The following is a 14,612-nucleotide window of genomic DNA, read 5'->3' as shown; positions in this document are numbered from 1 at the left end:
ATTCACCCTGCACACAACCCATCAACGGCAATTATTAACAGTTTACCATGCACATCATATTACCCACGTCACCTGCCGGTTATGTCAACAGTCGGCTCATTCTTTTGATTTTTTTTTTTTTTTTTTTTGTAACCTCTGTATCTCCTAAAATGACAAACATGCTCAAGGATAGGGATGTTACCTTTAACAGCAAACACCCCAAGCAAAATTTGCAATCATTGCTTTTTAGGTGTCTGTCTAAGGTAAGCGTGGCCTTTGTACACAGATTGAAGCCAAGTAAGCGGTTTTTAGTGGAGAGTATTGGCTCTTTTCTACAGAGGACAACAGATGTATCAGTGCTTGATACCGGCCTCGGTGGTGTTGTGGTTAAGCCTATGGACATAAGGCTGGTAGGTACAGAGTTCGCAGCCTGGTACTAGCCCCCACCCAGAGCGAGTTTTAACGACTCGGTGGGTAGGTGCAAGACCACTACACCCTCTTCTCTCTCACTAACCACTAACCAAGTGTTCTGGACAGACAACTCAGATAGCTGAGAATGCTTGAACCTTAATTGAATATCGGCATGAAAATAAGTTTAAAAAGTGCTTCACCACTATGGGGGATGGGGAGCCGAGCGTCATTTACTCATCAAAGGTTTAAATGATAGAAATACCGTTTGAAATGTCCCAGAAATCTCTTAACAACATGTCGGACTCCTCTAAGTAGGCGACGCCATATAACCGTAAATAAAATGTGTTGAGTGCGTCGTTAAATAAAACATTTGCTTCTTCTTTCCTCTAAGTAGGCAGTAGCCTTCCGTTTTACGTGTAAATAATGCTTGAAACCGTAGTTTAATAATAATTTCTACAATGCATGATCCCCCACTGCCCCATGATTCATTCACCCATTGCTATCTCTGTTAGGTGCATCATAGTGTAGTAGTGTTGGTATAAAGTGCTCCTACTGGCAGTAGCTAGTGGTAATTTCTCTATTACCTCAGTTGGTAGAGCGCTGGACTATCGTACTGAGAGTCCGAAGTTCGAATTCCCTCAGTGGAGGTTGATTTTTCTATTACATTTGGAACCGACGTTGGGACTGGGTGTTTTCGTAACACAAGAATACAATTACAACCCAGTTAGAACCCGTAACAGTCAACTGCCCGTGGCCCACAGCTCCGGGACGTAGCTTCACTTGAGGGGGGAGTATGTAGTAGTGTTGGTATAAAGTGCTCCTACTGGCAGTAGTTAGTGGGAATTTCCCCATTAGCTTTGAGAGTCCGAGGTTCGAATCCCCTCGGTGGAGGTTGATTTTTCTGTTACAATAGGATCTATAGGATTCATAGGATTCGGCATCCAATTTCATCTCCAGAAGACTGCCACTTTCATCACAAATCCCACCCTGCAAAACGTCAAGGTCTCTGGATATTTGTACAAGTGTGAGGACATACACTTGTGAATCACTGTCAAAGAAGTTTCCTTTTATTTTTGTTTAACACCACTGGAGCACATTGATTAATCATCGGCTATTAGATGTCAAACATTTGTTAATTCTGACACAGTCGTCAGAGGAAACCTGCTACATTTTTCCTAATGCAACAAGGGATCTTTTATATGCACTTCCTACAGACAGGAAAGCACATACCTTTGTCCAATTGTCATGCATAGGTTGGAATGAGAAAAAACGAATCAGTTGAATGGATCCACTGAGGTGGTTCGATCCTGCAACGCAAGCACTTAACAGACCGAACTAAATCCCACCCTGAATCACTGTCAAAGAGAGTGAGTATACCATGTATTGAACTAAAGACAAGCAGCTCTCTAATGGGTCTGAGCAACATCAGTTAAAGAGCACTGGCTTCAGCAAAACTAAACAGTTTCATTTGTTTAACGACACCACTAGAACACATTGATTTATTAACTACTGGCTAGTGGATGTCAAATATTTGGTAATTTTGACACACAGTCTTAGAGAGGAAACCCGCTTGCATTAGTAGCAAGGGATCTTTTATATGCACCATCCCACAGACAGGATTGCACATACCATGACCATTGATATACCAGTCATGCTTGAGCAAAGCTAGTTTTCATAAAACTCAAAATAAAATAACACCTCAAGTTTACACAGTTTATTTACATTTTATCTTATTTTTAAAACATTCTGATGGCTACCTGTACAGGTAACAATGATCACAATAACAAGACTTAAAACACAAAGTAGGAATAGTCTGTTTATTCATCTCCAAAACCTTCAAATCATAGTCACACAAGTGATCAGAATTAAAATCAACCAATCACATCCAGTATGCTGACACTGACTACAACCATCAACCAATCGAACTGAAATTTTAAGTCATTAATGCACCAATTCCACCAATAAGGAGTGACAATTCAAAATTGTAAACTAATACGTATCCGATGACACAAAGAACGAATAATAAACTTAAGGAAAGAAAAAAGACAAAAGACAGCACAGTTACAATATAAAGAAGGTGAGAGGTACTTCCCAATATGGTTTCTGTCTTTGAAGAACTACATTATGAAAAATACTGCAAGCATTGCTGCCCTAGTCCTTCTGAATGGTTTACAAGTGGAGAGATAACAGACCATGATAGATTCTTAGTGTTATAGTAATGCCATTTATACTAATATATTAATAAAAATATAGACTATTACAATTGCCACAATTTAATTAATAAAAATTTAATTAAATCTATTCATTGCTGATTTTCCTCGGTACAAGCTGGATATAAAACGATTAAGAAAATTTCATGAAGCTCAAGGACCATCTGCAATGAATTCCAACAAACAAAATGACGCAAGCAACTCAACAACTGCAGTGATGCTCCCCAGCAAAATGGGGGAAATTACAGCACTACATCACTAGCAGTTAACACAGGACGACAGTGGACACAAAAACAAAAAACTTGTATGAACAAATTGATAGGTATATAACAAACAGCTCCCGTCAGTAACAATAAGGATTTCATGTTTAACACAGAGGACAAAGGTATATAGTATGTACACAACACATTTAAGACACTACCTACGGAAATTTGCATAGGATTCTATAAAATCTCTATTCTTTGTACACGTTTCACAAAAGTACACTTTCGAATATGGCACATGTTCCTGGTTTCTGCCAACACGGATTCATGAACTGTTCATTACAGACTCAGTTCATCTGATCCGTCCGTCCACAGAAACCTGTCACCCACCCATCACGATTCCTACATCTACCTTCCTCCATATCGTTCTATTTAATTATCAAGAAGTTGTAATTCCTATGAAAAGTGACCAGTTTCATTGTGCAGGCACAATTCACCAGTTTGGGACCAGGTACGTCACCAGGCAGGGCTCAGTGGGTCTCAATGAGACCATACCCCCCCCCCCCCCCCCATCTCTTCAGCTTAAAAAAAAATTGCCTTAAACATAATAGTGTTTGGCTAATAAAATGTTTTTTAAATTAACCACTTTTGAATAATTTTCAAGGAAATGCTCTTCATATCTGAAAATCGGCTAAAACAAAAGTTGTTCCAGTTTAAGCCCTGAAAATATTCTAGTTCTATATCCAAATGAACTCTCTTTTAAAATGCCTGGTGACACCCATGGAAATTAATGTTGTGATGATTGCAAACTGAAGGGGAAATTAAATTTCACGCTAAACAAAAATGTATATATGTTTAGTAAAACGATTGCTATGCAAATGCTGAAAACAGTGGCCAGACCAAGATAAAAAGATTGCTTTAGAGGAAAATGGTCAGCAGAATAGCTTGTCTGAGATATGTGGCATGATTTTTGATGAATGATGGGTAAATTCATACATCATACTGACCTACAAAATCTTGCAAAAGTAATTATTTTAAAACATTTAAAAAATGGTAAAAAAATAAAAATAACTAATAATAATAAAAATCAGCAAGCACAATATACTTGTATTTAAACCATACTTAACATCTTAACAAAGAATAACTTCCTGAAGTTTATCTTACATGAGATAATTAAGATAATTAATGCTAGACTGCATTGGTCACTTATGTTTAACAGGTAGACTGTAAGATTTTATTTCCCCCTTTCTTCACATAAAGAGATTGAGACACACAACAGATATTAGTGAGAACACTCATTATAATAAGAATAATTTGTAATATCTTAACTGCCATATTTTCACACACCAAAAACCATAACACAAAACACTTTGTGAAATAACATGACAAACTTAATAGTATACATGCTCTGATAGTTGTCTGTTCTCAAACCAGGCTAGAACTAATCACAAACAAGGTTTTAATAGAGGTAATCACAAACAAAACTAAAAGTCTAGCATCACTGACTGGTCATTTATGTAACATGCCATTTGATTGGACAATTCCGACCCAAAGGATGGTCCAATGATAGAGGCTGCTATATTTAGTCCAAGTCAGTGTTCAGCTTAAAAATGTACAAGCTTAAGACTGACAATTAAATGAAATACACTGTACATATGAGGTGATAATGGCCATACACACATACAAACAAGTAATACTTGAATGAAAGCAAATTCACAATTAATGTAATTGCTTTGGAGAGAAACAAAACAAAAACAGAGACTAAAAATTATATTCGAGTTAAGTTGATGAACTTCCAAGTACACTAATGATTCCACTGAGGCACACTAGCTTGACTTTGTGTTATATACAATGTAGTTGTGCTCTATTTGTAATACACACCTTGCTAAGGTCTACAAGATTTAGCAGTGTCAGTAAAACAGTTGCCATTTGAAACCTATGCTGCTACAAAATTACATTTCATGTACATGCATATGATGCAAGAAGAGCTGTATGCATACTGCAGAAGGTAAAGACTGTACCATGATACCATGATACGTGTACCATGATACCATGATCTGTTGAGATGTTAGACCGCAATTAATTTCCGATAATTGATTGCAAACAAAATCAGAGAAAGCTCTGGGTGAGCAGAAAAATTCACCATATCATCTATTAAAGATCAAAAACTATTTTCTAACAAAATGACAATTATTGGATGAAATTATTTTACCAATTTAAAATAAAATTTACCAATTGTTTTTTAAAATTTGCAACTGGCGAATTTGGTAAGAGTCTGAGCTAGGCCCAACCAAATTATCTTAATTATTTGGACACCAAAACATCTATGAGACTGTAGTTAAATAATGTTGAAGATAGTAAAAGTTTGTTATTTCAAGATGTAATAATCTGTGTAACAGTCACCTTTCTGTTGTAAGCACTTCAGACACATACCTTGCTGCATACAAATGTATTTCTACCTGTAAATAAAGACCACCTGTGGTAAAAGCCCTATCAATACAAAAATTAAAATGGTTGACTGTATGTGTTATAAAATTGACTGTAAACTAAAATCTGTGAAACAAAACCTAATATTACTTCTAACAAAGATGTATATGTTTGAGCACACGATATATTATTTTTAAAATTTAGGTCAATATTAATTTTTTATTTTTTTTTAAAAAAGCATTGAAAAAGAATATCAACAGCTAATAAAATATATTTTTAATATACTTTGAATATAATCAGACAAGCAATTGTTACCAAGGCTAAATGAGTCACCGGTTATTAAAGAATAAACCCATGCCCACAAGCAAGGGGGATAAGCCATTATTTTGTATATCAAGCTTGGGAAGTATTGCCACAAGCAAAGGCCATAATTCGTTTCTATCAAACAGCCTACCACACATTTATATTGATAATTTTCACCAATAAACAGTAAATCCAACTTGTGAACACCTAATTACGTTCACCACAATGCAACCATCATCACAGTTATACATAACACAGAACTGTTTCACATTAGACTAAAAATATTCAGTATATGTTAAAGGTAGGGTTACACATTTCAACTACTACAGGGCCCAACAACATCAGGAACCCTAGCCTGGGAGCATTGGTCCCCCTCCCCCCCCCAAATAAAGATTAGCCTCTTAAAATCGGCCATTGTGTGCATGCCTTAATTATGCCCCCTTAAAAATTTAATTGTCTCCTCTACCCCTCCTGACCCTTGCCCCCCCCCCCCCCCCCCCCACCAGTGACACTAGCTGGCTATGATAGTTAACAAAATATTGCCTGAAATATATAAAATATTCAGGAAGCTACATAATTGTCATGATACTCCACTTGTTGATATTTTGGTATATAACTAAATTAATGCCATGCATGTAGCTATAAATTAGAAAACTAATTTCATTCAGTTTTAGCTAATTATGCCAGCCATTAAAAAAATAATAAATTCAAAACAGCTTAACAAAAGAGGGATGTATGTGCAGTGTATAGTTCATGATGTGTAATGAGGCCTTTAGTAGATAAAATGCTGTGTGATTCTACCTTTAAAATTACAACTTTCTCACTTAGGGAAGCAGATCCATTATTGTTGAGTTAAAATAAAAAAAGGTCTGACAGTTATTTTTCTCCTTAAACACTTTCATCAACATATTCTAGAAAAAGATCTTCAGAGATTCAAGTACTTGCCATGTGTATTCAGTTATTGAGATCTGCTTCTTAATGAACTGGTTTTGCAGGCAGTATTTCAAACTATCGACACCCGTGGGATTTTAACTTCCTTCAGTTTCGTGTGCAAACGTATATTTTGACAGATGCACAAATGCCTGCCTTCTCGTTATTTCTCAACTTTGAAGTAACATCTGCACTAGTGCATACAGTGCATACAGGTGCAACTTTGATACTCTAAATATTAACCATAAAACATCCAAAACATTTATCAAAAGCTACGACTTTGTTTTTTTTGCAATAACCTTTCTATTTCTCCACCCTTGAAGATGCGTACAATATGCTGCAAATCATACTGAAGAAAAGAATCTAAAAATAAAAACACCGAAATCTGTTTCTTCTATATAACATATCCAATTAAAAAAACAGGTACAATAAATTTAAATTTATATCAAATTAATTATCTACCATACAGATATAAATTTATATTAAATTAATTATCTACTATACAGATACTAATTTCTTCCTAATTTGAAACTTTTTCCATCAATACATCTGAACAAAGTCACCACTGGAAAGTACCGTACATGAAAAACAAAAACAAAAACATTCATTTTACAGCCTAAAAATTACTGAATCCATGATTTGGACAATGGGTCAGGCTTTTGTCAAGACATCAATCAGTCAAATTATTACAGTATCAGAAATAAAATAACTGAAAAATAAACAACAAAAAGATATTCCAAGAAATATGGTGCAATTTCTGTGTATCATGAATCAACCATTGAACTACGGATCAACTGTGACCTATAGAGGGCTGAATTTACAGAGTCTTTTTTCTTGTTTAAGCCTTGTTAATATATGTAGTTACACATGTGTAAATCAAAAACAAGCCTTGTAAATTTAGCCCATACTGTTTGTCATCTCTCCATAACAGCCAATAACATGAACGTGTAGAAACAGAGAAGCCATAGTATTGACAATATTTAGAATTAGATGGTGCTTATCTAGAAAAAGGTTAGCCCATGTTTAGTAAGAGAGGGTATTAACATTATTTAGAAATGTGGCCGAAGTTCAGGAAAATATGATGTCCATATTCAGGAAAAGATCTAGGATGAAGAAGAAATGGCCTATGTTCAATAAAAGATAGCACTTATTGATATTTAGAAATGTGGCCAATGTTAGGAAAATATGACAATCCATATTCAGGAAAAGATCTAGAATGAGGAAGAAATGGTCTATATTTTAGGTTTAAAAAAATATTGAGCTTACCAATATCTAAAAATGTGGCCAGTGTTAGTGATGATATGGACCATATTCCAGATACTGTAATGAATATTTAGAAAGAAATGGGTGGCTGTCTAGGAGATGTTCTGCTCCTATTAAAATACATTTGTTTTAGAGCCGTCTGCTTTGGTGTTTATTTTCCCCCAACTATGGCAAGTCTACTAATTTGGACTACTGCTTGGAGCAAACTGGAAGATTGCGAGAGGCAAGAATGAGACAATATTTACAATACTCGTGAATAAACGTCACAGCAATTGTCCAAAAGTATTGATCGACACGAAACAAACATTATTACAGAATTGACAAGTAGACATTTTAATCAAACGTTACATGTTTTCTTGCTTCAGAGTTGATTACCCTTCATAATAAGAATTTGATTTTTTTTTACCACATTTACTCTTCTTTCTAATTAATTGATTACCCAAGCCCCATGTGTACAGAAGCGGCAACAATACAGCATTGATCGGAGATACAACGGTCGGTACTTAGGACCTTTTGTTAACATTATCAATCCGACAGTCAACACTGGGTCTTACCAAGTCACAAATGACAGACACTATTTTAAAAGTCAGCCTTTTTTTTCTCTTTTTTTCACTACAAAGAAATCTTTTCAAACTTAGTAATATCAAAGATGTACACAGCCATTTTTTTATTTTTTTTTTATTTGTAGAAGATTCGAAGAGGTGGATGTAAATCCACGTCCGTTCACTGACCATTCGGCCGTGAAGTTGGCTTAAATGTCGTAGCCGATGTCCCTTTCAGTTTGTTTGTTGAGCATGTCCACACCAGTGCACACGAATGCCATGCAAATCAATCAATGCATCCCCTTCATGAGATTATTGAAGGCCCCAGGACAATGCAGATGGTCTCTGACACACATTTATATCGATATTGATTCAAAGGGCAGCCATATTGCTTATGTAAATGCACCGCGGGTAGCACATTAATGTTTGTATGATGGTGCTCAAATGTACATACTTAAAACCCACACAAAGAATTCGCTCTAAAAAGAAACTGATCCCCAAACAATGGTGTCAAAACATTGAGCTGAAAGCAAACAAAAAGGAAAATGGAGTCTTTTAATATTTAAAAATGTATCAATGCAACACGATAATCTATTTTCAACTCAGTTCCCAGTCCATAGGTATATAAATATATAAAAAACACAGTTTGTTTTACTTAAAGGGACACTCTGTTTGTGGTAGATCTTCTGGTGCAGTACGGTTAATAAACACTGGAGAGGATTTCAACAGAATTAAATAATAGTATAATAATTAAATATAAAACAGGGATGTGATACCTACTTAAAAATAGAAGTTGAAGAGTTCTTTAAAAAGCTAAAATCTTTAAAACAATATTTAAATAAGGTAATATTTTCTTAACATTTCAGATCAAACACAATCTCCTTTGGGAACATTAGTTTGTGCCAAAATATTTGTAAAAAATAACATTTATAAAAAGTTGAAAAATAACATCTCTGCTAAAACCTAGGTTTTCTTTTCATGTCCTAAGTAGTGAAAAGTTTTCAAACATTTCAATATATTTTGTTAGATGTATTTTAGTGAAGCTCCTATTAAAATTAATATGAATGTATTTTACCTAAACAGGTAGAATGCATGTAATAAGCTGATGGCCTTTTATTAGTACGATGGAAAAGATAACAAAACAGTTTCTTGAAACATCTAAAACTACACCCGAGTTCTCCAATAACTAGGTGAAAACATGCATATTTAACGGCCATAAATAAACTGCATATTTATGGATTTTCTTCTTACTTTTGTTCCTACCCACAACAAAGAGAGAGAGAGAGAGAGAGCTTGCCATAACAACTGCTTTACAAACTGACATTGATTAAACTGTGACAGCGTTTTGTAATGTAAACAATTACAGTCTTTTAAAAAAAAATATTATTTTTGAAACTGGGATCAGTAACCTAAATTCCAGTGAACATGTAAGCCCCTGCCTAAAGCTGACACATTATATTAACTATTGTACCCACATGCCATGGCCCGGAGACTGGTAATGAGATCAAGAGTGTACTGTTACCCAGGGGTTGAGTTAATCAGAGACTAACTACAAGAAAGGTTATTTATTAGGTGTGTTATGTGTCTTGGACAGGCCATCCAGATTTCTGTTTTACGTGTTCAGGACCATGTCAGAGTCCAGAGTCAATCTTTAATGTCATCACACACATACAATTTGTATGGCGTTGTCATGGCATTAAAGTCTCAGACTCTATTGAAGTCTTGAGTCTATAGACCCTAAACATTTTATAAGTGCCATGTCTGATTCTCTTTTGAACATGCAAATTTAATTACTATTTTCATGTTAGATGTATGTTTAACTGTGGACCATTCCCAAATTACAGAAGATAGAAGACATTTATTTATATATTATCAGCCTCTTAGAATAATTACCCAACTAATTTTGTTTACAGCTTTTGAGAAAACTGAAAAACCCCAAACCCAACAGATTTTTTACTATAAAATTTGTTTTAACAATCTTGTCAAAATAATCTTTAAAGAATTCATTTCTGTTTGTATAAAAATCAGGGTTTTCACCCATTTTTGTCGAAAGGTCAAAAAATTAGTCGGGCAATTATGCTACCAGGCCGATATCCAGACTTCATACCAAATTTAATTTTCTGCCAATCCCCTCCCTCTAGAAGATAACACTTTGACAGCATCAGTTTTGAAAAATAATAACTCACCTTAAGTAGATACAATATACAGTGAAACTCCCCTAAACAGGACACCATCTGGACCAAGTAAAACGTCTGGTTTTAAGAGGTATCAGGTTTAGAGAGGGTCTCTTCTGTACAGATATTTAAAAAGGAGCTGCGAAAAATGTCCGGTATTGAGGGAATTCTGATTACCAGAGGGTCCGGTTTTGAGAGGTTTCACTGTAAACATAAAAGAAAAGAAAAAAGAAGATTCATTTACACAGCATACCGGTACTGACTGCACTGTGTGTAAATGAATGTAACAGAATGTAACAAGTCACTACATAAATGGTCAACTTCTGCAACTAAAGTGAAGGTTGTATGTACAGTTCATGCTAAAATGTAACCTGCTGCCACCTGTGGGCAACGGAAGTAAACAGCATCCAGCAAGGTGCACGAGTGATGATGGTGGCTATCAAGATGGCTGATGATGACAAAGACGAATTACGACATTTGCGCTGAATGGTCGACTTGGAGGATCTCACATCATGGAAACGATCAGCTGCCAGCGTTAATGTCAGCATCCAAGAAGGTTACAGGTAGCACGCAGCGAGTGGGCTGATAAGAGTTCATCACGTACCAGCAGGGTTTTAACTGAATGCAACCATGATGACCTCATCACAGACTATCATGGCTCAACTGAATGCTCTAGAGGCCAATTTTAAGTTGTGGATCAGGTGAATGACTTTAAGGCCAATTTTAAATCATGGTTCAGCCGAATACTTTGAAGGCCAATTTTAAATCATGATTTAGCTGAATGCCTTGAAAGTCAATTTTAAATCATGGTTCAGCCAAATACTTTGAAGGCCAATTTTAAATCATGGTTCAGCTGAATGCCTTGAAGGCCAATTTTAAATCATGGTTCAATTGAATGCTTTGAAGGCAACATTCAAGATCATTTAACTTGCTTTCTACTGTGGCTGAACCATCTACTATATTGGTCAATGATTTCTGAAACAAAAATCTTATTTTGGATAACAAAACAAGGTTAGGAGTGATTTAAAAAGCACTGGACACAAATGGCGCACTGCTGTTTCCAGTCATTGATATAGAGAATGGTTCAAGTGGATGCTAGAATCCTGTCACTAACATACGAAGTGTTAAAACCACAGCCAGTATGGTGATGGTCAGTCACCACGAATGATAACCAGTCAGGTGCTAGTCATCACTAATAGCTACCATCAATGACAACTAGTATGTTTTAGTTCCTTACTAAGGTCATATAGCACTGATTGTTTTAATTTTAATAGCACTCTTTTAATGTTTTCTCTCTCTCTAAATCCCAATCATCACTGTTGGACAAGCGTCTACACAGTCACATCATCGCAACATCTCTTTGCAGCGACAAAGTTTCCATACGAATCTTCAGCATGTCTTTTTTTTAACATTTTTACTTCAACCATTGAGAAAATATAACAAGAATATTTTCACTGAAGCATTGTTTTCCTGTCCTGAAGACTCTGTGACACTTTGGCCTAGAGACGAATTCATGATCAACAAAGACCACTTGCCAGCGTTTGACCGTCCTTCCATCCAAGCAAAAGAAACAAATCACATAACCCGAGGATGATGACCCTACTACTTGCAGAGGTTTTGATCAAGAACCTCCTTCATGAGGGGCTGGATACCCTCGGGGTTCACCTTCAGCAGGACCTGCGAGTGTTCCTCGTTGAGGTTGCGAATGTCCGTCAGCTTCATGAGCAGTTTCGGGTAGAGGCAGCGGACGAAGTGAGCGGGGTACTTGGACTCGAGATAGCGCTGTAGCAGCAGGGCATACTTGTCCTGCTCCCGGGCCACGTACAGCTTGTCGGTGATGCTGGGGCGGTCGGGTGAGAACAGCGCGATCACCAGCAGCAGGATGAGGACGGTCTCGTCGGCCTGGAGGTCGACGGCTAGCGACTTCACAAACTTCATGTGCTCCTCAAACAGTCCGCCTCCTTCACCCATCTTCAGCTGCTCCTCTGTCATCGCATACTTCTCCTTGTCGTAGGGGTCTAGGAAGTGGCCCTTCTCGCGGTCGAACGTTATCACCGACCGGATGATGAGCAGCTCGATGCTGCCCCCCTTGAGTAGATTGATCTGGTCGGGCTGCGACAGGGCCTTGAAAGCCTTGATCTTCTTGGACATGTCGATGACGCGGCGCACGCTCACCTCGGCGATGTTGACCAGGTCGGTCATGGACGGATCCTCGCGGGAGATGTCCGACTCGATGGAGATCTCCAGGGACTGGCGGTACGCTCCCACCAGCTCGTTTATATGCATTGACTCGTCCTGCTCCAGGGGCCGGACCCGTGTCTGAGACGAACTGACGTCGCCGATCTGCATCTTTTTAGTGTCGTAGTCGCGAATTTTCCTGAAAATTAAAACATAAAACATGTCAGCAATGAGGTACAAAATAATCTTAGTTTTCTTAGCTAATCCTGGTTTTTGACATCCAATAGCCAATGATTAATATATCAATGTGCTCTAGTGGTGTCATTAAACAAAACAAACAAACTAATCCTGGTTTCACACCTATATGACAATTGCAAGAATGATCGTTTCATTCACCAACACCCAAACACCCCAATAGCCGATGTATTTTTCGTGCTTAGGTGTCATTAAACATCTATGCTATTCTATTAATTTCATTCACCCACAGCTAGCATAAGTTTGGCAAAACCAAACAGGGACAACACATTTTATATTTTCCTGTTACCCGACAACACGACTTGCAGACAGTGTGGTTGGCCCTTCCAGTATAAAATCTTGGTTATCCAATTTGCGTAACTAATTTTTTTATTCACCCATTAAATTAAGGACATCATTTAGACAGTCCTAACATGAAACAAAATAGGTTACCTTAAATATTTTGATGTAAACTCACAAATAATTTAAACAAACACCAGGGCAGCTAAACAGAAACATGTTAGATTTGCCAACGTATGTAAATTAATGGCAATTAACAAGCATTCTGAGAACTCTGCTAAAGCAGTACATGATAAAGCCATATACAAAATTTCAGAAAACTATATGTGAGACAGGACAGACAGACAGACAGACGGATGGAGATGAAACCTATAGTCCCCTCCGGTTGGACTGGAAGAAGATTTTTTTAAAAGCTGTAATAGCCGGAAATAATTTCCACTGCCTAGAAACTATGTTTATACAGTGTTTTTAACAGTGAAAGCAGTGGTTTTAACAGTGAAAGCAGTGGTTTTAACAGTGAAAGCAGTGGTTTTAACAGTGAAAGCAGTGGTTTTAACAGTCAAACTGAAAGCTAGTAACACATACATGTACATTACTGCACAAGTCAGAATACCACGACATTGGGTCATCATTCTTAATATCACACTACTCCCAATACATGTAGTTCTTGCAAAACACCCATGCTAATAAACCTATTAGTTAATGTCAATTGTAGTAATGTACCTGCTGTGAAAATTTAAAGTCAAACCAATTGTTACATGAATTATGGTAATGTGTATTTAACGACCTTGAAGCCTGAATAGGAAGAATTATCATTATGATGGACCCCTTACGGTAACCAATCTTTACAACAAAAAACCCAGCGTGCCATTTTTTATTAGTATGGAACTGGTTCAATAATTACCCATTTTTTAAAATTATATACTATACTAATTATGGTATACTGAATTAATAACGTAAATTCTGAAACGCTAAACCCAGTACATACAGTTTATGTAAACAGTTTTAACACAACTCTTTGCCAAACATCTTTTTAACTCTGCCGTGTACAAAGATACAATTTTAATAGCATATGGTTTGTTGTTGAGATTTATAATATTTTATATACTAATGAAATTCTGAGCATTGCATGGTCTTTAAAAAAAATTAAAGAACCAGAGGTAAGATGGGGTGAAGGGTAAGGTTTTGGGTGACTCCCCGCTCCCGCTGATGCTAAAACAATTTTTTACTAGTCTATAATTCATATAGGTGTCCAATAAAAAAAGTTATACAAAAGAGTCCACTATATGTAGGTTTATATTCACCACCCACCCACCCCAGACCATGTTACGCCCCTGAGGATGAAAGAGAGGCAAGTGACTACACACCAAATGAAATTAGATTTTTCTTCTTCTAATTTTCATCATTATTACCTAGTGCTAGCACAACCAATCTACTATACAACCTGAGTCATAACCC

The 14,612-nt window shown here is 36.6% G+C and overlaps 1 protein-coding gene across 5 annotated transcripts in view; it reads right to left on the bottom strand.

Moving 5' to 3' along the window:
- Positions 1-2,089: 2,089 nt before the first annotated feature.
- Positions 2,090-14,612, bottom strand: part of LOC121384802 (nuclear hormone receptor HR96-like) — a 371,804-nt gene continuing 359,281 nt past the window's right edge. For all 5 annotated transcript variants that reach the window (XM_041515387.1, XM_041515388.1, XM_041515389.1 and 2 more), the window contains one exon: positions 2,090-12,819. In XM_041515387.1, the coding sequence (XP_041371321.1) occupies positions 12,045-12,819 (775 nt within the window). In that variant the 3' untranslated portion in view covers positions 2,090-12,044. The remainder of the gene's footprint in view (positions 12,820-14,612) is intronic.

This window comes from Gigantopelta aegis, chromosome 10 (assembly GCF_016097555.1).
Source record: "Gigantopelta aegis isolate Gae_Host chromosome 10, Gae_host_genome, whole genome shotgun sequence".
NCBI classification, from domain to species: domain Eukaryota; kingdom Metazoa; phylum Mollusca; class Gastropoda; order Neomphalida; family Peltospiridae; genus Gigantopelta; species Gigantopelta aegis.
This window is presented reverse-complemented; position numbering and strand designations above follow the sequence as displayed.